Source organism: Lepidochelys kempii, chromosome 14 (genome assembly GCF_965140285.1).
Source record: "Lepidochelys kempii isolate rLepKem1 chromosome 14, rLepKem1.hap1, whole genome shotgun sequence".
Lineage (NCBI taxonomy): Eukaryota > Metazoa > Chordata > Testudines > Cheloniidae > Lepidochelys > Lepidochelys kempii.
The window spans coordinates 6545178-6570238 of record NC_136393.1 but is presented as its reverse complement, the minus strand read 5'-3'; the positions used below and the strand labels follow the sequence as shown (position 1 = coordinate 6570238).

The window sequence follows — 25061 nt, the reverse complement described above, 5'->3', positions numbered from 1 at the left end:
GGAAAACTCCCACCATCCCCCTAGCATGGTACAGCTCCACCAAGTGGAGGAGCTAGTTTTCAGAGTCAGCCCCCAGAGCAGAGTAAGAGGATGTGGTGGTAGAAACAGCAGTGCCTGGCCTAGGCTAGCACTCCTGCTCTAGCTAATGGAGAGAGAGCTCCTGGATCTGCAGCCAGAGACTTCCCTCAGATTGTCTGCGCTGGCAAGGCCCTAGGTGTGGCCCCTTTGGGTCAGGTTTGTGGCATGTTGGCAGGGGGAGGGTGGAGGAAGCTTGCATTGCGGCTGCTGAACCTGTTCTGCGGATCGCTGGGGGACTGCAGGCAGCCAGGAAGGAGAGACTAGGCCTGGAAGGCAGCCAAGCTGTGAGTGCATCTGACTGCCAAGAAATGAGCTTAGGAAGTGAAATCGGGGCGAGGAAACAGCCCCCGTGCTCCCGGGTTCCTCAGGCGGGGCCAGGAGCGGTGGTGGATGCAGCAGGCGCTTAGCAACTGGGGGAAAAGCAAATAAAATTCTGGGATGCATGAACAGCGCCAGGGAAAAACTGACTCTCGCCCAGTGACAGGAAAGAATGAGGCTTTGGGACTTCGTGCAGCTGCTTGACTCCAGGGCAGGTGCCGAAGCTGCTTGAACCCACCTGGGAGGCAGGTTTGCTGGCCTCTTCCTTGTGCTTCGCCTCTCACATAGATTTTATCTGCCGAAAAGCCTCCATCCCTCCCCCTCCCTGTCTGCTCCTGTTGAGGGTGGGAGGGCAGGCGGGGCTGATCCAGCCAGGGCCAGAACCCGGCTTCTGAGGCATGCACAGTGAATCCAGGTGTGCAGCCCCCTGCTACACCGTCCCAGCGGCAGGAATGGCCAGTGCAGAAAGGTGGGTGAGGTCAACCCTCTGCCCGGGCCCTGTTTGGGAATCCAACGCTGCTGTCTGCGCTAGGCTGCCTCAGTCTGTGTGTCGAAGTTTGGGGCTTTGCCTGGGCCCTGCCCCATGGCATGAGAGAGTGTCTGCTTCCACTCCATGCACCCATACAGGGCTGGGTGCTCGCCAGCCCTTAGAAACAGGTCCCCTTCCTGGGCTTGACTGCCTGCCATGTTTATTACCGCGCTGATCGTAGCTTGCACTTGCTCTGATTATTGACCCTAGGAGAGCGGGGAGATTTGCGGGCCTGGAGTGTGAAGTACCTGACTGGGTGACTTTGGACTTACTGTAATTTGCCTTGAACGGCCTTTGGACCAAAGGGCTGGAGACAAAGAGGGAGAGATCAGAAAGAGACGCTGCCTAGGGGAGCATGTGTACTAAACCTGAGGCACAGAGACCCCCTGTATCAAATCCCCTATCTTGTTTGCTCATTCCTGCAGAGGAGGGGCTTCTGCCTGGAACAGGGATGCAGGGCTGGGTTCATCTGGACCTTTCCTTTGCTTCTGAGTGGTGTTGGGTTTGCTCTCTCAGGAGGCTGTAACCAAAAATCGTGGAGGGACAGAGCCTGTTTGCTTGCCTCATGTGACTCCTCCTGTTAGCCCCCAGCTCCCTGTCCTGTGCTCCAAGAACTTCTCCTCCCTTGCAGGGAGCCCAGCACCGCCATGCCCTGGTGCAGGCTGGATTCCCAGCCCGGAGCTCTCTCCTCCCAAGCTGCAGGTGCTGAGAGTCCTGGGAGCAAGGTGCTGAGCCCCAGGATGAGGGGCTGTGCGTGGTAGAAAGGGGTAAGAGTGTCGTCTTTGATTGGCCACAGCAGGTTCTGTCTAACCTTCCTCAGCTGCGAGAACAGAGGCCTATGAGGTGAAGCCACAAGACTCCAGCTGAGTTCAGGGCCCCTAGGCGCTGTACAAACCCAGAGTGAGAGGGAGCTCACAATGTTAATAGATAAGGCAGGTGGACGGTGGGAGGGGGAATGGAGGTACCAAGTGGTGAAGTGACTTACACCGGGGACCCTTGCACATCTCTGACAGAGCCAGAATAGGCCCCAGGTCTCCTGGGTCCCAGTGCAGTGTCTTACCCACTGGTGGCCTTCTGTAAAAGTTCCTTCTGCATTAGAGATTGTGAAAAACCTTTCCCCCTGCCCTGCCCTCCGTGCCCAGGCTCTGCACTCTCCCCACGCCTTTCTCATAACCAACGTGCTAAACACACTTCCTGTGTTTCCTGTCTAGTGAAAGCGGACGCCCGTTCTTCCTATACCTAGCGCTGGCCCATATGCACGTGCCCTTGGTCCTCGCTCAGCCTCCCTCCAGCTCTTCATTCCCTGGGCCATACCGAGCCAGCCTGAGGGAGATGGATGCCCTGGTGGGACGGATAAAGGACAAAGTTGACGGCTGTGGGAAGGAAAACACATTCCTTTGGTTCACAGGTGAAGCAATAAAACCAGCTCCAGTAACAGCAGATCATCTCGATAACTGACATTTACGTACTGCTTGGATCCGCAGGCAAGGCGAGGGCTGAAGGAGAAAGGGGTGAAGGGCATCCACGTGCAAATGGGAAGCCGTCTTGGGGACGGCCCTCGCATTGTGTTAGGGGCTGAAGTGGGGCTTAATTTGGGGCGTGGGGACTTGTTCATGGCCTCTGCACAGGGGAGTGGATTTCATCCTCCATGAACTCTGTTCCTTTGTATTCATCTGCGTTAAACAGTATTAAAGCCACAGGCCAAGCTCTGCTCTCAGTTATTCTGGTGTGAACTGGGAGCTGCGGCACCAGTGTAACCGAAAGCAGGATCTCTACTGGTCTTGTTTCTTCCATTCCTGTTAGCCTGCCTGTCTCACGTTCCCCTGCCGTCATTGTTGAATCCCCTTCCCTGGCCCTTCTGTAGAGCAAGGAGAACCCAGGATGAGGGGCTGTGCGTGGTAGAAAGGGGTAAGAGTGTCGTCTTTGCATGGGAAAGCCCCATGTAATCCAAAATATCGGGGAGGGACAACAGGGGTGGGGAATAACCCTCTCCTGGCCAAGTGGGGTTCCAGGGAGATGGGGAGCAATGGGCAAGAGGAGCTGCAGGCACAATATGGACTGAGGAGATGTGGTCGGTTGCATGCCCAGAGCGATACTCAAAGCTGGATTGTTGAAAATGCTGATTGGTGCCTGGCCTCAGGTGAGACCCAGCAGACACCACTGAGAGCAACACGGTTACTCTGAGAAACTGGCTTTCAGGCCCACCCTGAAACTTGGGGACTCCTCTTGCCCTTGAAATTGGGGGGGTGCAGGGAATGGAGGCCGGGATCCCCAGAGCGTGTCCTCTGGATTCTCCTGTTGGTCAGGCCCTGCCTGAGGTGCCGGTCCGCTGGCACTCAGATACCTTGCAGATGGGGGCAGTAAATTTGCCTGGATAGGTCAGATTCACCCACCTTGGGGTGTTGCTAGGGAGGCTGAACTCCCCCACCAGCTTTATAGGCAGGGTTTGGGCCTCACAGGGCTGTGCTGCTCTGTCAGACTCAGCAACGATCCCTTCTGTCAGGCAACTTGTTTTCCAACCGCCTCCCCACCCCCCACCCGCCCCAAGCTGACCCACTTCAGGCAGGCGGATGAACCTGGACATCCGTGTCTACAAATTAAACCTCAAATCCCCGTTAATTAAAAAACCCAAATCCGCTCTTGCTGAGATGCCTCCCTAATGAGGATGTCTTGCTTCATTGCCATTCCGATGACAGGAACAGCTCTGCGGCTCATTAACGCCAAATTGCTATTGTCCTCCCCCCTCTCCCCTCCCTGTCTTAGACTCAGTCTCCTGAGTGGAAGTTCAGCCCCCTTGAGAAAACATGGTCCTGTTATTTGGAAATAACCTCCATTGTCAGCCATTCAGTCAGTCCTCATTCAAGCGCCTGCCGAGGTAAAAAGCCATCAGGTGCTGGAGAGGAGGAAAGCAGGGGATTGGTTGCCTCTTTAAAGGGTGTATGAGCTTCCCCATGGGGAGCAAATATCATCTGCAGCAGCTCCCCACTTACCCCTAAACATCAGGGGGCTCTGTCTGGAGTACCTTCGATTGAGAGAGGCCACCAGATAATCTGCTCCGTGGAAGCTGTGTGAGATTGGGCCACTCTCACTCAGTTTCCCAGGTGGAAATCAGAGTAACGCTTCATTTTGATGGAACTGATCTGAGTTTTTGCCCTAGGGATGGAAGCTGGCTTCTCTCCCATGGCCTTCATGGTCTGATTCGTTCGCTGTGTTTCAGTCCAACTTGTCTGTCTCTGGCTGTTACTCACCAAGATGTTTCTCTCTCCTCCAGGAGACAATGGCCCTTGGGCTCAGAAGTGCGAGCTTGCAGGGAACGTGGGCCCATTCTCCGGGGCATGGCAAAGGCAACGAGGTAACCGACAAGGCTGCTTGCGAGGGTGTTAGCATCTTGGTAGCCATCACATGTGACCAGCTGGGAGCGGGGAGGGACCTGCTCCTGGAAGGCCCTTGTTCAAATCTGGCCACCAAGCAGAAGGGAGAGATAGGATACTTCCCTGCCTCTGGCAGAGTTCACTCCCAGCTGTCTGGCTACTGCTGCACCATCTCTGCCATGGATTGATTTACCTGCGGAGCTCCAATTTCTGAAGAGCAATTTTCTTGCCTTTAGAATGGACCAGCTAGTACGAAATGGCAGGTGTTTCCCCAAAATGTCATGGGGCATCAGGCTGAATTAAGGCAATCCGGGGCCCTGGACACACATGCCCATGGAGCTTCCTGGCCCCGCCCCCATGCCATGGCCCTACCACTTCTTATGGAAGCAGCAATCTTAAGATGACTGGAGAAGTTTGCGCCTCTTGGAGCTATTGTCTTAGGCTGTCTGCAGACTCAGGCAGGTATTGTTCACACATGGCTCACATTTCAAGCTTTTCTCTTATTGCACAATAGTTGCAAACATAATTTTTTAACTGACAGTCCCTGGATCTGGACCTATAGTGTCATATACTCTAGCTTCTAGTTCCATATAAAACTATAATCTGGCCCTGACGAGAGATGCATATACAAGGACTTCAAGCCCACCCAGCTCTTGAGGTGACCCAACGGAGACCTGTGCTCTGACTATGCTGAGAATTATTTAGAGCTTGGCTTTTATTGTCCTGGAAGTGCTGAGCTCCCACTGACTTCTGCAGGGGCCAGGGGTGCTCTGTGTTTCTGGAAATCAGGCCTGTAAGTGTGTGTCATTGTAAGCCCTCAAATCTAACTGTACGGAGGTGGGGTTTTAGTGTTTGCTGTCTCCGGGGGAGCCATCTGTGTGGTGGCTTTGATCATTTACACAGAAGCTGCCAAAAGTCTCCAGCATGACTCAGGTGTTTCCCGCTTCTGCTTGTGTTACGCACTGTGAACGTGTGTCGGGTTACATTTCCCCATTTGCTCCAGGACGGAAGGGGAGGGGGCAGCGGAGTGAGGCAACATCTCTTTCCTCATCTGTTTCCTGACATCTTCCAAATATAGTAGAGGCCCGGCGGAAACTGCTGTGGGATTCTGAGAAAAGGCTGCTGTGGGCCTGGCCAGCCAAACAAGGGGCACTCCCTGTTCCTTGCATCTTTTTGCAATTCTTGCTTGGTAATTTTTTATCACTTTTTTTTTCCTCTCTCCGTCTCCACCTCCTAAAAATCAGCAAATTGGGATTGTATTTCTCTTCTTACCTAATAAAAAAATAAATCTTTAGCAACAGCCCAACACACCTATGAGCAACCAAGCCTATGATAACAGGTAGCCTGGCACCCACTATCAACCCTATAACAACAAACCGGGGCTAGCAACCCACTGCTCACAGACAACCCTACAGACCAGACCTCACAGAAAGGGGAGAAATTCCATAAGGATATAGAAACACCTGTCAGGAGCAGTGATTTTTAAAATCCCACATCTTAAACTGGATGCAAAAAAGGAATATTTATAGATATTTCAAAGTGAGAAAAGTGCCGATGTGACTCTAATATCTTTGTTTGTTCTATAGCATCTCAGTCCTATAGGTGCTGATCTCTCTTCTATTGCCTCAGGTCTCTTTTGGGTTCTTATGGATGTGGTTTGCCTATCTTGACATCCCCAGAGCATGTGATCTGTCTGCCTGTTTTAGACTGCCGCCCATCAGTGTCGTACCTGAGCCCCTTCCACATAAAATCAAAAGCAATAGTGAAGTGCCTGCTGGACTTCATGATGTCTCTGCTACTTCTCCCTTTTTGGGATCAAATCTCTGCTTGGGAGAGGGTGTTTGGGATTTTTTGGGTAGAGGTGTAGGGGAACAAGGGAGGCTGTCAGTGTGGTGAGTGTCGTTCCTGTGGTGACCAGGCTTTTTAAATGGGTTGGGTGAGGCCTGAAACTAGCTGGCAAGTTTACAAAAGAGCAGTACAGTGTAGCTACTCTGATCTGGAGCCTGGGGTAACTTGGCACCCAGATCTATGGGTTCTCGGTCACTAGATGAGCCTCTCCATGAGCTCTGCACAGCAGAATAAAAGCTTTCCCTCTCCTCTTCAGCAGCCCCCAACCCCTTGGGGAAACTGTCTCCCTGTCTCTGGCTGGGTGGGCCCTTAGCTGTTACACCTGAACCCCTGGAAGGGCTGGTGCTGCAATGGAATCCTGATGTCTCCATGGCGATGCACCTGACGCATGAGATGGTGCTGGAGGTGTGTTGAATTTGCTAAGGAAGGAAGCAGCGGACCCACCATCACCCCTCCCAGGCATGTGGGGGCGGTGTCCCCCTTGCACGGTTCCCCCTGTTTTGTACCTCTCCTGGGAGTCGCACTGAAAGGGGGAGCAGTGCCGTCTCCCCGCTGGAAACGTCCTAGTTTTTGGCCTATCATTGGGATGGATTTGTTATTACTTGCAAGGGAATGTTCTGTTCTGTCTGGTGTCAAGTTTTTGTGGAAAGCCTTGACCTTTGTAATTGGATGGCATCACATAATTGTGCAACCTTTATCACTGAGAAAAATCCATGTGGATTTGTTTCTTTTGTTTTGCTTCAGCGTAGTGTTTACTACTGCAAATGTCACCCTGAACCTGTCAAAAGGCTGCTCTGGCTTCCTGTGTAAGTAAAGCCACCACAATATGTGGTATGGGTAGCACACCTAGTAAATATTCCTTGACTCTCTCCTGCTGCCTGCTATGACTCATTACAGGTTTGTATACAAATCACTTGATCTTACTGTGTCTCAGTTAACCCAGCTGTAACTTGGTACAAGAGAACCGTTATTTAAAAAGCACAAGGGCCTCTTTTTATTTGGACTACGGAGGGTCAAATTAAAGATCTGTTACAGAGGCTGATTTAAGCAATAGATTACTGTACATGCCACAGTTAATTCTGCAATTTTGTATTTGAGTTCCTTCAGAACTCTTGGGTGATACCATCTGGTCCTGGTGACTTATTTAGGCTAGTGCTCTAGCCAGTGGACTATATTTCCTCCCTTGCTAGAGGTAGACCCAGGTTTGTTGGGAAATGAACTAGTGGGTAATTAAGAGTAGGGGAAATTGTTTGTGATGTGGTCAGAAGGGATTTAGTTTTAAGTTGCAGGTATGTGTTTGTATGTATACATCAGCAATCTGGAGGGTGCAGCTTTCATGTACTGGAGTTGTTTCCAGTTGGTACTGTATGAACACATGCATGTACACCCCACTCCCCCTCCACCCCCATAGCCAGCCCCTGAGGCCTGCACATAGAAACAAAACCGAATCAGCAGTACCCGCAAGCTAAACATTTCTCTGTGTGTTAGGTTCTCACACAACATCAAAGGCTTATGGAAATAATGTCACCCCAGCTATGTGTCTTGTGAAATCAGCTCTACAAATTTTCCATTTCTCATCAAAACAGATGAGAAGTAAAAGGTACCACTGTTAGGAATTTTAGTCTGGAAGGGACCTCCGGGTCATCGAGTCCATTTTCCTACCCAAAATCTTCGTTAGAAAGGGCGAAAGTGGGAAATCCAGCTAACTTTTCTCTCTCTTCCTTCTCTGAAAAAAGAACTCTGTAACCTTTTTAACCCCCCCCAAATGTTGGAAGGACTCAAAATGTACAGGGTTTAAGCCATGCATGGGTCTGGTGCTGGCCCAGGGTGAATTTCATCCTAAAGAAACTGGGGGGGCTGGGAGGAAGTTACTCGTTGAATTCACTTTGCTGCAGGATTTTTTTTTTTTTTCCTGACCTAGCTTCACATTTCTGATGCAATCCTCCTCCTTTGTCATTTGTTTAGTATCCGTGGCGCTGAATAATTCCTTTACTTTATATCAGGAGAGGTTTGGGTTAACCTAAAGCTGCTGTGCAGAAGGGCCGCTGTGAGTATACCTGTCTGTCTTCCAGGTGGGAGTGCAGCCAAGCAAACGACCTGGGAAGGGGGACATCGTGTTCCGGCACTGGCTTATTGGCCTGGCAGGATCCCTGCCAATGTGTCAAGCGTTGCACTGTTGAGGTAGGAGGACAAAACTTTTTTGTTTTCCCTAGGTGAGGTCTAATGAGCTAAGCACAGGACTGGGAGCCTGCGTTAGGAGGCCTGGATCTTACATAGTCTTTCTCCCAAGCAGGTAATGTGCTCTCAGGGCATGAGTTAAACTGCTGGCATTTCTGCTTTAAACACTGGGAAGCAAACCACGATCTGTCGGCTTGGTCCTGACAGATGAGCCTTTGCTCAATGGCTCAGAAGGAGGTAGAGGAAAATCCAGGATCGCTGCCAGCGTGCCTGGGGGAAGGGAGGGTGTTCCTGCCTGACCTCAAGCTGGGCTGTGGATAAAACCGGAGTGAAGGACTGCTTCTCGTGTGTATGGTGCAGCATTGGTGGAATCCAAGTCTTTGTCCTTCTCTTATTGAGGGCCAGCCCAGTGAACCCTGCCAGGACAGCCTGAGGCAAAACATTCCAAAGATTAATCCTCCTTGCAGGGAAGAAAGGAATTGTGATTATACACAAAAAGCTCTGCTCCAACTGATCAGAGCAACTGTTTGCACAGCCTGGTCCCCTGTCACGGAGTGGGGTGGGGAAGGGATAGCCAGGACTGGATGCTCTAAGAAAGAGTGTAAAGCCCACATTGCAGCTCTGAGTGGTGAAGGGAAAGACTATGGATTACCTGCTGCTTTTAGGTCTACCAGACCCAGTCCAGCAGGTTTGACAGCGATAACTCCAGGAAGCTGCCAGAGTTTCAGGGCGCACAGCTGTGGCTGGACTAGAGAAGGAGAGGGCTGAAGGGCACTTGCAGGCTCTCAGAAATACCCAGTTCCAGATTTTTGTTGTTGTTAAAGATGAAATTCTCCAGTCCCGCACAGCCCCAGGGGCGGGAAATCCAGCCTTATGTACTGTCGTGTGAAACGCACTCACCATGCTGGGGGCAGCAAACAGCACTACAGTGCAGCTACTCTGGTCTGGAGCCTGGGGTAATTTGGCACCCAGATCTATGGGTTCTCAGTCACTAGATTGACATGAGCCCAGATCCATAGAGCCCTGTGCGGATACAAGGTTCGTATCCGCATCTGAGCTGCAAACATGGTCCGCGGGTATCTGTGGACCTAAAGCAGATATCCGCAGATTTGCAGGGCTCTACAGGTCTAGTGCCTCTAGCTTGGCCTGCATCCAGTTATCCCCTCTGCACTGACGGGGAGTCAGTCTTGGACAAGGAAATCTAAAGACAACAAACTCCAAGGAGGTTTAAATAACTAACTTCAAGTGTGTGACACAGACCAACAAAAGGCAGGATGTTGCAAGTGAAGGGCTGACGGCTTGTCTTTAGGGAACTCCACTCACTGGCCACATCCGGTGGAGACGCACATGGTGGTGACGTAAATCAATACCTCAATAAATGGGCATTAGTGAATGTCAATCGCAAACTGGGGGCAAAGGGCAGGGCAGTTGTAGGAAAAGTGGGAGTATATACGATGATGTGGAACAAAGTGAAGCTCTGGTATTTTGTAACCAGTCGAACAGATACGGTAAAGGGCCAAGTTATCCCAAGGCTGTGGGGTTTTATACCAGACGTTCATGCCAGTTAAAGGCAGTCCATTGGGAGCCTTGGGGACTGAAGGTGTAGTAGAGACCACAGCAGTGCCAGCTTTCTCCCCCTTCATAGGAGAGATTTTCCCTAGGGGTGACAGGAGAGTTTGATTTCTCAGGCTCTCTTATTTGCAGGCGCCTCTGGCTGGACTGCCGACAAGGACACTGATTTGTGTCTCACAGAGTGCGGGACACCTCAGTCAGGTAGGGACTGAGACCACCAGGTGGATATGAGTGAGTGATAATCTTTGTCATTACCAATCAGGAAGGGCTCTGTACTGTGACCTGCCTGTGAGGCTCTCTGCCTGACACTCGACCTCAAAACAGTGCAGGTTGTTTACTGTCCAGATTTCTTTTTCCCCATGACAGGTCAGCAATGGACCCTAGCCTGTCCTCTGATCTCTCAATAGCTTGTTTTGGAAGCAGCCTTTCTTACAGAATCTGATCCAGATATTTTCACAGAAAGGTCATCTTTGTCTTCCCAGTGCTGCAGGGTATTTCTCTTTGCTGTCATTAAACCAATAGGAATCCACCTCCAGGAAATCTGGCAGAGATCAAGCTCTGTTATTGGCTGAATTGCCGATGTGTCCTCTCTCAAGTTAGAGAAGTAGTGTGGCCTGCTGCTCTGAACTTGTGCCCCAGCATGACCACTGGCTCACCCAGGGGCCTGGGCTCGCACCCAGAGGCAGTCTTTTCCAGTTTGAGGCCTCTGCTCTTAGGTGCCTCTCTAGGTATTTATGGGGCATCCAAATGCATGGTAAACACTAATGGATATTATCCTCACTCGCCCCTGTGAGGAATGGCTGGGCTGTTCTCCCCACTGTACAGAGGGGAAACTGAGGCCCAGAGAGACTAAGTAACTTGCCCAAGGTCACAGAGGAAGTCTGTGAGTAAGCCAGGAATTGAATTGGTGTCTCCTGAGTCCCAGTCCAGGCAACTGCAAAACCCCCGGCGATGCAAAGCTGTTGTGTCCGGGACTTTTACTCTCTCATGACTGCAGGAGCCCAAGGGTAGGGGGCATGATGTGGCACTTCTACCATGGCCCAGAGGGACTCTTGCAATCAGGGTGGAAATTACCAGCCCGAGTGGCTAATCTGACCTGTGCTGCAGGCTGAGGTGACACTTGCCAGGCCCAGGATAGGGTTCCCACCAGCTACACTCCCCATCAGTCCCTGTGCCCACCTCAGATTGGTGCAGGAATTAACTCTCCTCCCCTGGGCCTTATACTGAGACGTAGTTACTCCAGCTGGAGATGTGGGTGCTTTGAACATCTGAAAACCAGGCACTCAGTGTCTCAGGCTGATGAATAAAGCAGCTCATCTGAGCTGGGCATTCAGAATTAGTGGATGCTTTTGGAAATGTTGGCCTCAGTCCTTCTTCGCCTCCATTTCACCCCCCTGTTAAGTGGGAATGATAAACCTTCTCCATTGCACAGAGGTGTGGCCAAGATTCATTAGCTAACGTCTGTGCAGCATGCCATGTATTTCTGTCCCCTGCACTGGCAAGGGCATGGTCCCAAGGACTGTCTGGATGGGTCTTTCCCTTCTCTTGTCCTGTGATCCCAACTGGCATTGGAGAGCATAGGTGCTACCTGAAATGATCACCTTGAAGGAGGGGAAGATGCAACACGCCAAGCCCAGGAAATGCAAGCAGCTGGCTGCATTGTGAAAGAGGCACACCTGTATATTAGCTTGGCTGCACTCCAGTCTCTCGGTCAGGGATGCTAATGCAACCAGCACTACATGGTGCTGGGAAAGACTGTTGGGAGAACATCCTGGCCGGGAGGAGATGGAGCGTTCCTGTGGAGTTGTGAGCGATGGATCTGAGTGCAGGAGGAAGGTGCACGAGGTGAAATCTCCAGCCTCAATTAAAGCAGTCAAGGTTAAGGCTTTGCTCCCATTGGGGAAGAAGCCAAGCAGCATTTTTATGTGACTGGGAAACCTCTCTGTGGATGAAGGTTGCCCCTCACCCTCAAAGGATGGTGATTCAGAAGGCCATTGTGGAGTGAGGTTTGGAGGCCCATGTGGAGTGTAATCTCTTAAAGACCTGATCCTGCAGCAGAATTCTACATGCAGAGAGCTCCCATTTACATATGGGCCCTTTTCTTGCATAAGCCCGGCAGGATCGGACCCTTTATGGATTATACTGTAGAAGCTCCTTCAGATTCATTGGGCTGGCTTCAGAATGCCCTGCACTGAGTCTGTACTCTGTGCGGCTATCCTGGGCAGAGCAGTGCTAAGCAAGGCTTGAAGGAAGTCTAGGTCAGTGGACAGCAAGGCACAGAGCCGTGGACAGCAAGTCAGAACTGAACAAAAACATGCTGAGGCACTCTGTATTCTTTTACACACACGTTGTCGTCCTGTGTGCCAGGGCAAACATGCAGCTACTAGCTTGTTTCCACTGAAATCTGCCGTGGCTAACTGTTTTGCTTAAAGAACAGGAGGACTTGTGGCACCTTAGAGTCTGACCCATTTATCTGAGCATGAGCTTTCGTGAGCTACGGCTCACTTCATCGGATGCATCCTGTGGAAAATACAGAAGATGTTTTTATACACACAAAACCATGAAAAAATGGGTGTTTACCACTACAAAAGGTTTTCTCTCCCCCCACCCCACTCTCCTGCTGGTAATAGCTTATCTAAAGTGATCACTCTCCTTACAAATACATCTTCTGTATTTTCCACAGTATGCATCCGATGAAATGAGCTGTAGCTCACGAAAGCTCAGGCTCAAATAAATTGGTTAGTCTCTAAGGTGCCACAAGTCCTCCTTTTCTTTTTGCGAATACAGACTAACACGGCTGCTACTCTGAAACCTGTTTTGCTTAATGAAATTTAACTAGTAGAGCTTGCCATGACTTTACCATTCTCCTCACTAGTCAAAAGTAGGGCCTTGAAGTAGGTCACTGGGACTAGTAAGAAGCAAATTGCACCATCCTTTACTACACACTCTCTTGGCAAAATTCTGCAGATTGAGCAAAGCTATTCTGCAGTATTTTTTGCAGGGACAGGTGTGTATCTTGCTTAATAGCTCTTTATTGCTGCATAGCTGTCTACATTGTACCATCATCAGCAAAATATGGTTTGAGGTGGACTTAAAGAGAAAGGCTTTTACTGTCATGATGTCATCTAGCATCCTTGTGAGCTACTTGCTGTTCTGCTTCATTGATTTTTTTGAAATATTCAGCCTGGTTCTTTCCCTACAATGAGTTGGAAGAAATACTTGTAGAGTCAGAACTTCCAGTGTTGTTCAAATAAACATGGACCCTAAGCAGAAAGTTTGAATGGCTTTATTTACCCACAGGTCTCCTTATAAGTGTTTGTTATGTAGGCAAAAGCATCTTCCCCTTTCAGTACTGCCACATTTTCCTAGCTTTACTTCTGAGATTCATCCTCTTGCACCACATTGGCCTTCACACAGCTCTTGGAAGGTCGCATATGTGTATTGCACAGGCAGGACCGGCTCTAGGCACCAGCAAAACAAGCATGTCCTTGGGGCGGCACAATTCCAGGGGTGGCATATTGGCCACCCTTTTCTTTTTGCTTGGGGTGGCAAGAAACTTAGAGCCGGCCCTGTGCACAGCGGCAAATGCACATTCACCTAGAGAGATTTGGTCCCCCGTGTACTAAATTGTCAGGAACAGCTGCATTGATTCTTAGCCAAGGAAGTGGGTTTTGTGTTTTGGATGTTGCCATCCCAGGGAAGGAGGTGCCATCCCTTATATTTATTGCAGGCACCTTCAAAATACCAAAGGTAACTTGACACAAGAGCTAAAGTGCAAATTGTTAACCCTTTCAGTCTAGAGCTGACCCCAAGCAGAGTTGTTGCAGTGTATTTATGCTGGTTGACCTGGCTGGGGAGTGGTTCATGGCTGGAGTTTCGTCAACAGTCTTAGAAGTCTCTTCTTCCCTTGATATGCACGTCCAGCTTGTGTCTTCCCAGCTCAGCAGTCAGCGAACTCTGAATCCTGAGATACCAGCTAAGAAAGAGCTCTTGTGTTAGAGCTGAAGACCTGGAACATTGACAGGAAAGATGAATTGTCATCAAAGGTTCTGTTACAGCATGAAACCTCCTGACATCTGTGATCTGCACTTCATATCTGCAGGGGATGCTGGAACGTGATACCCCCGGAGAACTCTGAAACCTTCATGATCAAAAGCCAGTCACAGGGGAGACTGCTCACAGGGGGATGGGGGAAAGAGATTGACAGCAACAACTGGAGTCACAGTGTCACATGCAACATAGAGCGTAGGAATAAGGGCGTTACGAACTCAAAGCTTGGCTCCCATTCAAGGCCCACAAAACTGGGTGAGCCTGAGCTGTGTTATGGAATAACCCCAGGCGTGTGTGGTTTCAAGACAGATCGCACCAGCCCTGAGTTTAGACTGTAAACTCTTCAGAGCAGAGTTTTATGAGTTTGCCCAGTACCTAGCATGAAGGGGCCCTGTGGGCACTCCTGTGTAAACATTAAATCATCCCGCAAAGGCATCTGCCTGTGAGGCTGTGAAGGTCCCTTTGCAGAATCGGGACCATGGTCAAGAGCTGTGACTTGGTGAAATGTGGTTGTTTCTAACATGGCCAACGGGTCTCATGTGCCCCTCTCACATATCCCTGTTTTCTCCCCTTACACAGTCCCTTTCCAGCGTTGAGTCTCTGATCATTTCCACTGGCCTGGCTGCTGTTTCCGACCCGTTTTTGGCATAACGTCTTGAAATTGTTCTGAGAGGTAATGCTAAGGGCCGGATCCTGAGAGGTGCAGAGCATCTGCAGCTCGCCTGGCCAGCAGGGGGAGCTGCTGGCAGGTGGCAGCCTCGGGGTTGGCTCCATGGGAGCCGTAGGCCATGTCTACACTACGGTCGTTGAGGCAGTGTAGCTACAGCACTGCGACCCCCTGCAGTGATGGAAGGGGGTTTTCCATTGGTGTAGGAACCCCACCTCCCCTAGCAACGGTCGCTAGGTTGATGGAACCTTGTTGGCCTGGGTGGGATTCCCCCGGGGATGAGGCCTGAGTGTTCTCTGGTTGGAGCCTGACTTATTTAACAGCCTCCTCGCTTGCCTCACCCATCAGCCAGCCTCTAGGAGAGGGTGTTAGACTGAGCCTGCCTTTCTGCTCTCCTCGGCGTTGTTTGGCTGCTCGGTCTCTTAGCAGCCGGAGAAATAGGAGCTTCAGGTTCCTCTGCTTCCAGCTCACGCAACTGGGATAGTACCAATGGGCCCAGGCCAGAAGTGCTCACTCAGGCAAAACTCCTGTTGTGTCCAGTCATGCTCCTTGACTTCCGTGGGAGTGCGGGAGTGCTGGTTGAGTCAGGAGTTCAGGCCTGGGCCCTGTAATACCTGGCACTCTTACTGCGGCTTGGCATGGCACTTCTGCTCCAGCCCAGAGCACAATAGTAGCAATCCACCCCCCAGGGCCTCTGTGAGACAGGGACGTTGTAGGGTTGTTTTGCCTTCCTTGGGCCTGGTAAGCTAAGACGCAGGTTAAGCTAGTTCCCTGAGATCACAAGGAGTCAGCAGCAGGACTCGGAGCTCCTGCCAGTGGGGTTTGTGTCTGATCAGTGGAACCTGCCCGCCGCTAACGTTTACTTCCTAAAGCGGAGGTGTTTACCCACCTGGCTCAGCCCAGCTGCCTGGAGGTCCGAGAGGCCGAAGGAGCTCTTCCCACCCTGGCCAACTCCATCATACGTCTGTAAGTGCTGTGACTGGGACAGAGACCTTTCTGGATTTTCAGCAAGCAGGGAGTTACCACCCTGTTCAGGTGCCTTAGGCATGCGGGGGATAAGAGCCTTTGAGAACACGCAGCGCTTTCCAGGCAGCTGTTCTCGGGCTGGGAGTTATCTGTTCTTGTGTCCAACGCCCTTTACCGCCTCAAGAATAAACCCCTGAGGAGGAGAATGTGCTGATGAAAGAGAGGTGCTTTCATTGCTGATCCGCACTGCTGTTTTGCGCCAGCGATGGAAGCCCTGTGCCCCGATTCTTGCAGCCTTGTTGTAACTCTTGTGGGAGCCTAGCGTAAGGGGCCTTCTCGAAGCTACTTGCTAGAGGTTTCAGAGTCAAAGCAGCACAGGCTACAGGTTTCATAGGGTCCCAAACTCCCAGTTACCATGGAAAGTCAATGGGAGTTAAGTGCCTAACTCCTTTAGCCCTCTTTAAAACCCCAAGCCCCTGTGCTTCTTACCGAAGCAGGTCATGAACACCGTTGGGCTCTTACCTGGTTGTTTTCATCTGCAAGTCTTGAAGCACTTTTAAACATGAAATGTTTCTCCTCTCCTTGTGCACGTGGTCCAGGGAGCTCTGGGGAATGTCACTGATCCATGCTGACATCCTGTTTCCTTTATAAGGGACTGGGGGCTGCCATGGGAGGACACATCTGTCCCCAGAGTTGGTACATAGCTTGTTTTGATCATGCTAGATTGCCAGGTGCTCATGCTCACCGGCAGCTAAGGTGGCTGTCCACGCCAGAGGATGGTAGGAATCATATGTGGCCCTCAGGGAGTGAATTCATATTTGTGCCAACAACAGGAAGGATTAGAAGGGAAACAGAGCTACAGAAAGTGAGGGTTAGATGAGGGGAAACAGAGATGCAGAGAGCTAGATTTGCTGCTGATCTCACTGGAGTTGTGCCTGCTTATAACAGTGATGAATTTGGCCTAGAAAGTATAAATGAATTCCACAAGGCTACACAAGAAGTCAGTAGCAGAGGCAAGAGCTTAGGCGTTCCTGGTCCCTATCCCATGCTCAGTCCATCAGACCATGTTCATGTACAATCAGCACATTAAAAGTTGGCTGCAGTCCACAAACAGCAGGCAGAAGCTCCCACCCTTCCTGTTCCTGGCCTTACCGGTCTATACTGTGCAGCTCCTGGGTGGCAGGATGCCTGTTCCTCTGTGTGTGTCACACCCTGAGCAGGATCTTAGTACATGGAGTAACCAAGAATTAGCCCAGAGCAGTATTTTGTGGCTGAGCTGTAACCCCCTGAAAAGAGAGGATGATGGTGGAAATGCTGACGGCTTTTCAGTATAAGGGCACAAAACAGCACTGCTCTCATTTTCCAGTTTGGTTTCTATGGTTCCTGTGTGCGATGCGTAAGTGAGACCACATTTTCCTAGGTTACAGGATCTGCTGTGACTGGAGTGAAAAGTGACTGAGTTAGCACTTTCCCTTCAGAAGGGAACTTGGCACCTTTCTGGGGAACTTCATAAAGGGTTATGTGGCCCTGCCACAACTGCAGTATCTCTGGCCAGCTTCCTCTTTGATGTGGACTCCCAGGTATCCGAGAACCTGGAGGCCCAAAGGATTCCTCTGTGAGTGCAGTGCTTCTGTGTTCCTTTCTGGCAGGAGATACTCAGCCATGCCAGCAGAGGGGATGAACTAGGCGTTAGGGCATGGCCTGGCACGTGGGAGAATTGGGGTTCAAATCCCACCTGATTATTGTGCGTACTGGGGTAGCACCTAGGTGTTGTACAAACACAGGACAAAAAGACCTCCCTGCCCCAGGGAGCATCTCTGCCACAGACGCTCTATGTGACCGTAGGTCTCCGTCTGTGACGATAATGCTTCCTAACCTCCCGTGAGTGATGTGAGGACAAATTGAGTGAGGATAGTGAGGTGCTCAGGTGCTACAGAGGTGGAAAAGACCAATAAGTACCTCGAGAGAAACTACGTTCCCTAACAGCTCCAGCCCCGTTCTACAGGGATGCTGGGTATAGCCCATTTTGACCCATTGTCCCATATTTTAGTAGTGAAATTGTTTAGTGTCTCCTGTCGCTGTTGGGCACAGGCCTCTGAGCTCTTTCCAGTTGCTGTGTTCTTTGGCAGATTGATCTGTGTAAGATGTGCTGGCTCATCTCACACACATGTGCTCACTATCCTAAAAAGATGCTAATCACTATGGCATATAAGGCAATTGCGTCTCCCGTACAGAGCATGCCCACAGCAAGCTGTGCCTCACGTTACCAGGGCTCTTTCATTAAATACGCAGAGGCTAGGGATTCTGGCAGGCTTCTTGGATGGGTGCCCTTACTCACAAGTGCCATTAGCTTTGATAAGCAGCAGGATTGAATTCCTGTGTTCCCCCAGCATCCAGGCCCACATATGCCCCAACATTCCTGTTAGGCCTGGGAAGGGCTCGCTGGGGGACAGGCTCAACTTCTTTTGCTCCAAGCTCAGGGTGTGGATGGGATTTTTCCAGGACGTTGCATCCATGTTTTAATGAAATCTTCCTCTCTGCTCCAGCACCACAGACATTTTCCCCACCTTGGTGTCCCTGGCAAAGGCAAGCCTCCCTCCCAACAGGCGCTTCGATGGTTCAGACGTGTCTGAGATTCTCTTTGGGCAGTCGCAGCAAGGGCACAAGGTATGTAGTGGACTCTCTTCAAGGTTCAGCTGCAGGGGGAATTACAGACACCACCTCAGTGAGGGTTAGTTGTTAGGCCTTGTGCATGCGAGCATTACCATTGGGGCCGTCACGGTGGGAATGCTGCTGTGGACAGCTTGGCACCACTTTAACCACTGTGTCATCTAGTCATGCGGTGGTACAATGGTGGGAAATTCTACTGTGGACCCAGCTTCCGTAGGGATGTGGTTTGATTGGCGAGGGGGGGGGAGCAGTGGAGTGCAGAGGGCTAGTTAGCATAATGAATCTACTGTTCATTCCCTATCTCCCAGACTCCCATCCCAGCTCATTTTGAGGTCTTATGTAAATTGGCTCTGACTGGCCTCAGGTCTGACATCACATGACAGGACTCCATATTACCAACTGCCCAGCATTACTTGGCATCATTCAAGAGAGATCTGAAGCTGAGCTAGCCTGGAATCTGAGCTGCCTCTTCACTCAAGACAGGGTGGTCTCTTCAGGGCACTGTGGAGATTGCCGGGAACTGGTGGAAGGGTTGAAGAAGAATCTGCGATGGCTTGATTTTATTTGTAGTACACAGTAGTAGCACCGAGAAGTCTCAGCTGAGATTCCAGGCATGATACAGACATACAATGAGATACAGTGCCTGTCCCCAAGAGTTTATCATGCAAGTAGACAAGATAGACCAGCATAGGAGGGGATGGTGGACTTGTTTGAAGTCACACAGCGCATCAGTGGACAAGCCAGAAATAGAACCCAGGTCTCCTGGCTACCCACTGGACCACACTCCATTAGCAGCAAGATGGCAGTTACAAATTAACCTTACCAAATTTGGAACTGCACATTTCTGTGGGCTCCTTTGGCATTTCCCAGCTTGGCCAGAATGTCACAGACTGGATTTCATGGCAGAGGTGGGGTGGGGCAGGGCAGGGCAGGACAGAAAATATTTTTTTAAAAGAGTAGTTAAAACTTGATTTGTACACTGAGCAGTTTGGTTAGCGGGGGTGTGTGGCCCATCAATGTGGCATTACGGGCTAAAGTGCAGAACTTGGCCCTTGCCCCATTCCTTTTTTGCTTTGCAGTTGACCTTTCAGATCTTTCTCCCTGTGCATTTCATGGCTGAGATGCAGTGATAAGAATGCCATCCCATGTGATATTTGGGTCGCTGTAGCACTAGAATTAGAGATAAACAAAGATCCCAGGCACTTGAAGCCAGTAGCGTGAGTCTGTCTTGATTTGACAAACAGGGTCACGATTAAGCTCCTATTCGTTCTGAGTCCTGGCTTGCGCAATATGTCCATTATCAATTTGTAAGTAGGGCAGCCAGTCCCGTATCCTGCAGCTTTCAGTCCACATGACAATAGGACCTTCTCACAGCTCACTAACGCATGAGAAATGCAGTTAGCAGGACAGCCATTACACGGACACATTTTCCGAGTGTTACACAAGATTTTGGCTGCAGAACTCCAGTGGGCTTTAATGAGCATCCCACAACTAAAGTCTTGCTCTTTGCTTTGAAAGTCTGCCCTGCTGGGAGCTTCTCAATCTGGCTCCCGGTAGGGATTTTGGATTTGCTCTCCAAGTCCATTGCGTATTTGGAATTTAATATTTTTTATGGAACCCTTTGTTGACTCCTAAGATAAACAACGGAGGTGGGGGAGATATGGCGAAAGCCCATTTGGCTGTATGAGTTTTGATAGACCTTATTATAATGAGGTTATAGTGATGGGCCACTGTGAAATGCTACAATTAGCAGAGCATGTCCAGTACTTAAGCAATAGTCAGGGAATTAACCATCTCGAGTGGTTATTTGCCCAGTAGTGGCTGAAAGCCTGCAGGCAGTTCCAGAGAAATATAATAGCCATGATAGATGAGCATGGGCTTGGGAATTTCCAAAAGTGTGGGGAGAGGAAACTGAAGGGGGCGTAAGAGGCTGCGGACGGGTCACAAAGAAGAAATGATAGACAGGCAGTCCATAGTGGGTCGGGGGAAGCAGAGACTGCAGGGCAATAGAAAATGCAGTGCGGCTCAGGGTAGCCGTGCTACAGGACAATAGAGAACGCAGTGCTCAGGACTGCAGGGTAATAGAGAGTGTGGTGCTGGCTTGGGGGTAATACAGAGCACCGTGCTGGATTGGGGCAGCAGCACTGGGGCTGCAGGCTACGAGGCAGTGCTACAGAGAACTGCCCGGGAATGTTGCTACCCAAAGGAATAAGTTACATTTTGACCTTAAACCCTAGATTGTCATAATAGCAACAAATATTGAAAGGTTGCATTGGGTACTAATTTAGTTTGACTGTTGTCTCCTGTTTACCGCCTGTCTGATGTGCGCTGTCTGTGGTTACTCACTGATTAATATCACACTCCTGCCTCAAACTACTTGCGTTCCTGAGAAAGCCTCCGGACTCCTAGCATTTCAGGGTAGGAAATTGGGATGGGATGGGAAACTGTTGTGTTTCTGGCTCCTTTCCCTGCCTGTACAGGGTTGGCCCCATGCTGCATTTTGCTAGAGTTTTGTCCTGCCCTATTCTAAATATCCCCACGGAGATGATAACACGGAAGGCCTTGGCTTTGTGGCCTTTCAAATGATCAGCTTGTGTCTTTTGAGCACTCCCTTAAAGGTGAGCGGGTTTTGTAATTCTCCCTGGAGGTACATAGGGGATGAATTAACCCTGTCAGGGCCAGACCCTCCCGGGTTTAGGAAACTGTTTGATTAAATGTGGATCAAACAGTAGATTGCTATTTCTAGGACAAGGACAACCCTTTCAGCCAGTTTTGGTCTCAGCTCCCTGCCTTTTGTAACCAGGGATTGCTGTTGCCATTTCCAGTGTGTTCTCTGTCTGCGAGCTAGACACTGGTGCACTCCTGAACCATAGTCCAAACCAGCAGCCCCACCAGTTGTGTTTGAAGTTGCCTGGCTCCCCATCCTTTAGCCAGCTGAGACTTGAGTTGTTCCAGCCAATTGGATACATTTGGTCTGGTGTGTGCTACGCCCTGCAGAGAGAGAAGTAGGCAAGTCTATCAAAGCAATCCAGCGCCTCGGAGTTTATGCATTATATTCTAATAAGGAGACATCCATGGGTCAGCAATCACTTGGCCTTGTGCCTCCCAACACACTCATGCTGGAGAGCTGCTTGCATGTCTACTGTACCTCCCTGCTTGAGTGCATATAGCCAAGTACTTTGCAATGAAAATCTACTCCCTTTTATCTTGTACTTGTGAGCCAGTGATAGCAAAACTGCCTTTGATGTTACAGGCTTTTCCTTGACACACATCCTCTCCGAACCAGTTCCTTTTATTTATTTATTTATTTTTGCAGCATCTGATTTATGCACAGTTCTGACGGCTGATTGGGGTGGTTGTTTTTATTTTGGAGGCAGTTGGCTGACTGCAGTGTCTGTACATCTCCTCACATTGTCTCACTCAGATATCCTTTGCTTTCCGCTCCAACAGCACCTATATTCCCTAGCAGTACCACCTAGGCCACTTCTGGAACTGCAGCCAGTGCCCTGTTTTGAATAAGGTTTGTTAGCAGTAAAAACAAATCATACAAAATGTATCATGGATACAAGCATCAGACAAATAGGTTTTTTTCAGTAGATTAATGTCGAAGGAATATTCCTGATGCCCGCTTAGTAATAGAAACATACTAAGTAGTTTAGTTCAAACTTAAAATGATCATGTTTTTTTTTAATAAAAAAGTCATGAATCACTAGACATGTAACGTACCTGGTAGTAATGGGTTGCAATTCTCTAGACTAGAGCCATTCATCAGAGGGCTTCAGTTAAGATGAGCAATTTACCTGTGCAGTAAGAATTGTAATAGACGTTTTAGAGATGAAAACATCAAGGAGTCCGGTGGCATCTTAAAGACTAACATATTTATTTGGGCATAATCTTTTGGGTGTAAAAAACTCACTTCTTCAGATGCATGGAGTGAAAATTACAGATACAGGCATAAATATATATTGACACATGAAGAGAAGGGAGTTACCTTACCTTTAGAGATGGTTAACCTGAGTATAACAATACCAGCAAACCTTTCAAGTGTAGACAAGGCCATATACTTGTACTGCCTATTCCTCGTCCTGCATAGGGATAAGCCATACTGGTATATGGCAATTTATACTGATGTGACGGCATCCATGCTAGTCAGTGCACCACGTTCACGCAGTGCACCACGTTCACGCCACTGCAATAGTTAAATCAGTACAACTTTTGTGTGTAGACGAGACCTAATTTTAAGCATGCAGGGAGACCCGCTGGGCTTGATTCTCATTTATGCTAAGGGATTGTCTACACCAGGGGTTGGTAACCTTTCAGAAGCGGTGTGCCAAGGCTTCATTTATTCACTCTAATTTAAAGTTTCGCGTGCCAGTAATACATGTAAACATTTTTAGAAGGTCTCTTTCTATAAGTCTATAATATATAACTAAACTATTGTTAGGTTTCAGAGTAACAGCCGCGTTAGTCTGTATTCGCAAAAAGAAAGTTGTATGTCAAGTAAATAAGGTTTTTAAAATGTTTAAGAAGCTTCATTTAAAATGAAATTAAAATGCAGAGCCCCTCAGACCGGTGGCCAGGACCCGGGCCGTGTGAGTGCCACCGAAAATCAGCTTGCGGGCCGCCTTTGGCACGCGTGCCACAGGTTGCCTACCCCGGGTCTACACACTGGGGTAACGTGCTGACAGAGGTGTGATGTCTAAAACACACTGACATGTTACACGTTAATTCGTCCATGTAGACCCTGCTGGTGCACTTTAACATAATGCTGTTTGGAACAGCACTACATTAAGCACACGAGGGAACCTTTAGTTCGACCAGCAGGATCAACATGGAACAATTAATGCTCCATGTTAGCGCGCTTTAGAAATCACACCCCTGTACAGCGCATTATTCCACCGTGAAGACAAGCCCTAAGGCAGTTTATGTTGTCCAGCTACTTTAAAGGGGCCTTAATGGTGGATGTGAATGTATTATTAACTCCCACTTCAAGGCTCTTTTGTGCAGTGTACAGTGGCCTCAGTGTACGTGGAAATTTTTGCAGGAAAAAAATTATTTTTGATGACATTTTCTGGGTTTTTTTTTTAACAACAAAAAGCAGAACTCAAACCCTGGTTTTTTTTTTTTTAAACCAAAACCCAGTACCATAAACAGGTTTGAAAAGTGAAAGCAAAACCATTTTTTTGTTGAAAAACTGAGCGGTGGGGGTGGGGACTGTACAGGAAATGTCTATGAAAACAAAGCAAACCCAACGGTTTTTAAAGTTTCCCACCAAAACCTGGCATTTTTTGTGTAAAACATATTATGGCCTTCATTAGTGTGTTGATTTATCTGCCTTTTGCCCTGACAGACAACACACAGATGTAAAATCCCAGGGCATCAAAAAAGATAACAGTTCATAAAATGGAAATAGGAATCAGGGTCCATAAATTCAACAGACGTCAAAGTGATTTCAGAAAGAAGTGCTCTGTTTGGGAAGGGAACATGACCTAAAAACAAACGCCAATTGGAATTATTACTGTGGATGGGAGAATAATGTACATTTGAATTCTGTAGCTGCCATGTAGTCTCAGGGAGTCTAGGAAATGGAGAATAACTCTTGAAGCCATTGCCAAATTCTCTTTTGATTGCAGGTTGGTGTGGATCCTCCATGTTTTTCATGTGCATAGGGTTCTTTTGAATAAAAGCCAGCCAAATGTTAGTCAAACACCATATCTGATCAGATCAGTGGTTCAAACAGTCCAGTATCCCGTCTCTGACAGTTCAACCTGGTGCTTCAGAAGAAGGAGTAGATGTTTCATAAGAAACAGTTATGCAATAATATGGTAATAGGGGGCATTTCTTCCTGGCCACAAGCAATTATTGGTTGGCTTAGTGCCTGAAGCATGAGGGTTTATATCCTTTATACATTTGTATAATATCTAATGAAACTGCATGATGATGTTGGTCTAATATCTAATTCTGTTCAAATATCTGATCCTCCAGAACTTTTTCCCCATCTTGTAGCAGTGAGTTCAACAGATTAGTTATACATTACAGTAAAAAGCGTTTAATTGTAGCTGAAGATTTTTTTTTCACCTTCTAATTTTCTTGGGTGAAGTTTTCTTCCCCTCCCTCTTGTGTGTGGCTGGGTACATAATTTCCAGAGTGACAGGGAACAGTAAATACTGTAGGTGGAAGCTCAAGCTTTGATCACATCTGATAGGAAGAGGGGGGTTGAATTTTTAGAGACACTGTAAGATACTCCAAGGATGATATGGGCCTGACCCAGCCATCTGCTGTCTACACTACGGGGACTGGCATAAACCCATAGCTTAGCTTACCGCTTGTGATGGAAGTGGTTTTTCCCCGAGTGATGGTAGCTAGCTTGATGGAAGAATGTAGCTCCATCTACACCGAGGGGTAGGTCAGCATAACTAGTGATTTGGACATCATAATGGTGCTTTGGGGGTGTGGGTTTTTCACACTCCTGAACATGGTAGCTGAGGTGACCTACATTTTAGGTGTAGCCCAGGCCTAGAAGCGGCACGCTGAAGGGATATCTACACTTCACACCACGGGCAGTGGAAGGTAGAGTGTGTAGCTACGCACCACAGTGAAAAGCGGGCTACATGTGTCAGTGAAAGGCTATGGCAGCGACGAAAGGCTCTGGCAGTGGGGAACTGCTGGAGCTTTTCCCCACTGCCTCTACCCCGACAGAGCCTTTCCCTATGGTGGGGAAAGGCTCTGGCAGTGGGACACTACGCTGCTAAAAATAGCGGTGTAGACCGGGGAGCCCTGCTTGGGTGTGTAGAGAGCCGTGTCAGACACGTAC

The 25061-nt window shown here is 49.2% G+C and overlaps 1 protein-coding gene across 13 annotated transcripts in view; it reads left to right on the top strand.

The window, feature by feature from the left end:
- Positions 1-25061, top strand: part of ARSG (arylsulfatase G) — an 84320-nt gene that overhangs the window by 53961 nt on the left and 5298 nt on the right. For 11 of the 13 annotated variants that reach the window (XM_073311673.2, XM_073311675.1, XM_073311674.2 and 8 more), the window contains 4 exons: positions 2137-2333; positions 4197-4277; positions 8217-8325; positions 18124-18244. In XM_073311673.2, the coding sequence (XP_073167774.1) occupies positions 2137-2333; positions 4197-4277; positions 8217-8325; positions 18124-18244 (508 nt within the window). Of the gene's footprint in view, positions 1-2136; positions 2334-4196; positions 4278-8216; positions 8326-13996; positions 14200-14523; positions 14617-18123; positions 18245-25061 lie in introns of those variants that run through there. The other 2 variants (XM_073311681.2, XM_073311683.2) reach the window with 2 other exon arrangements.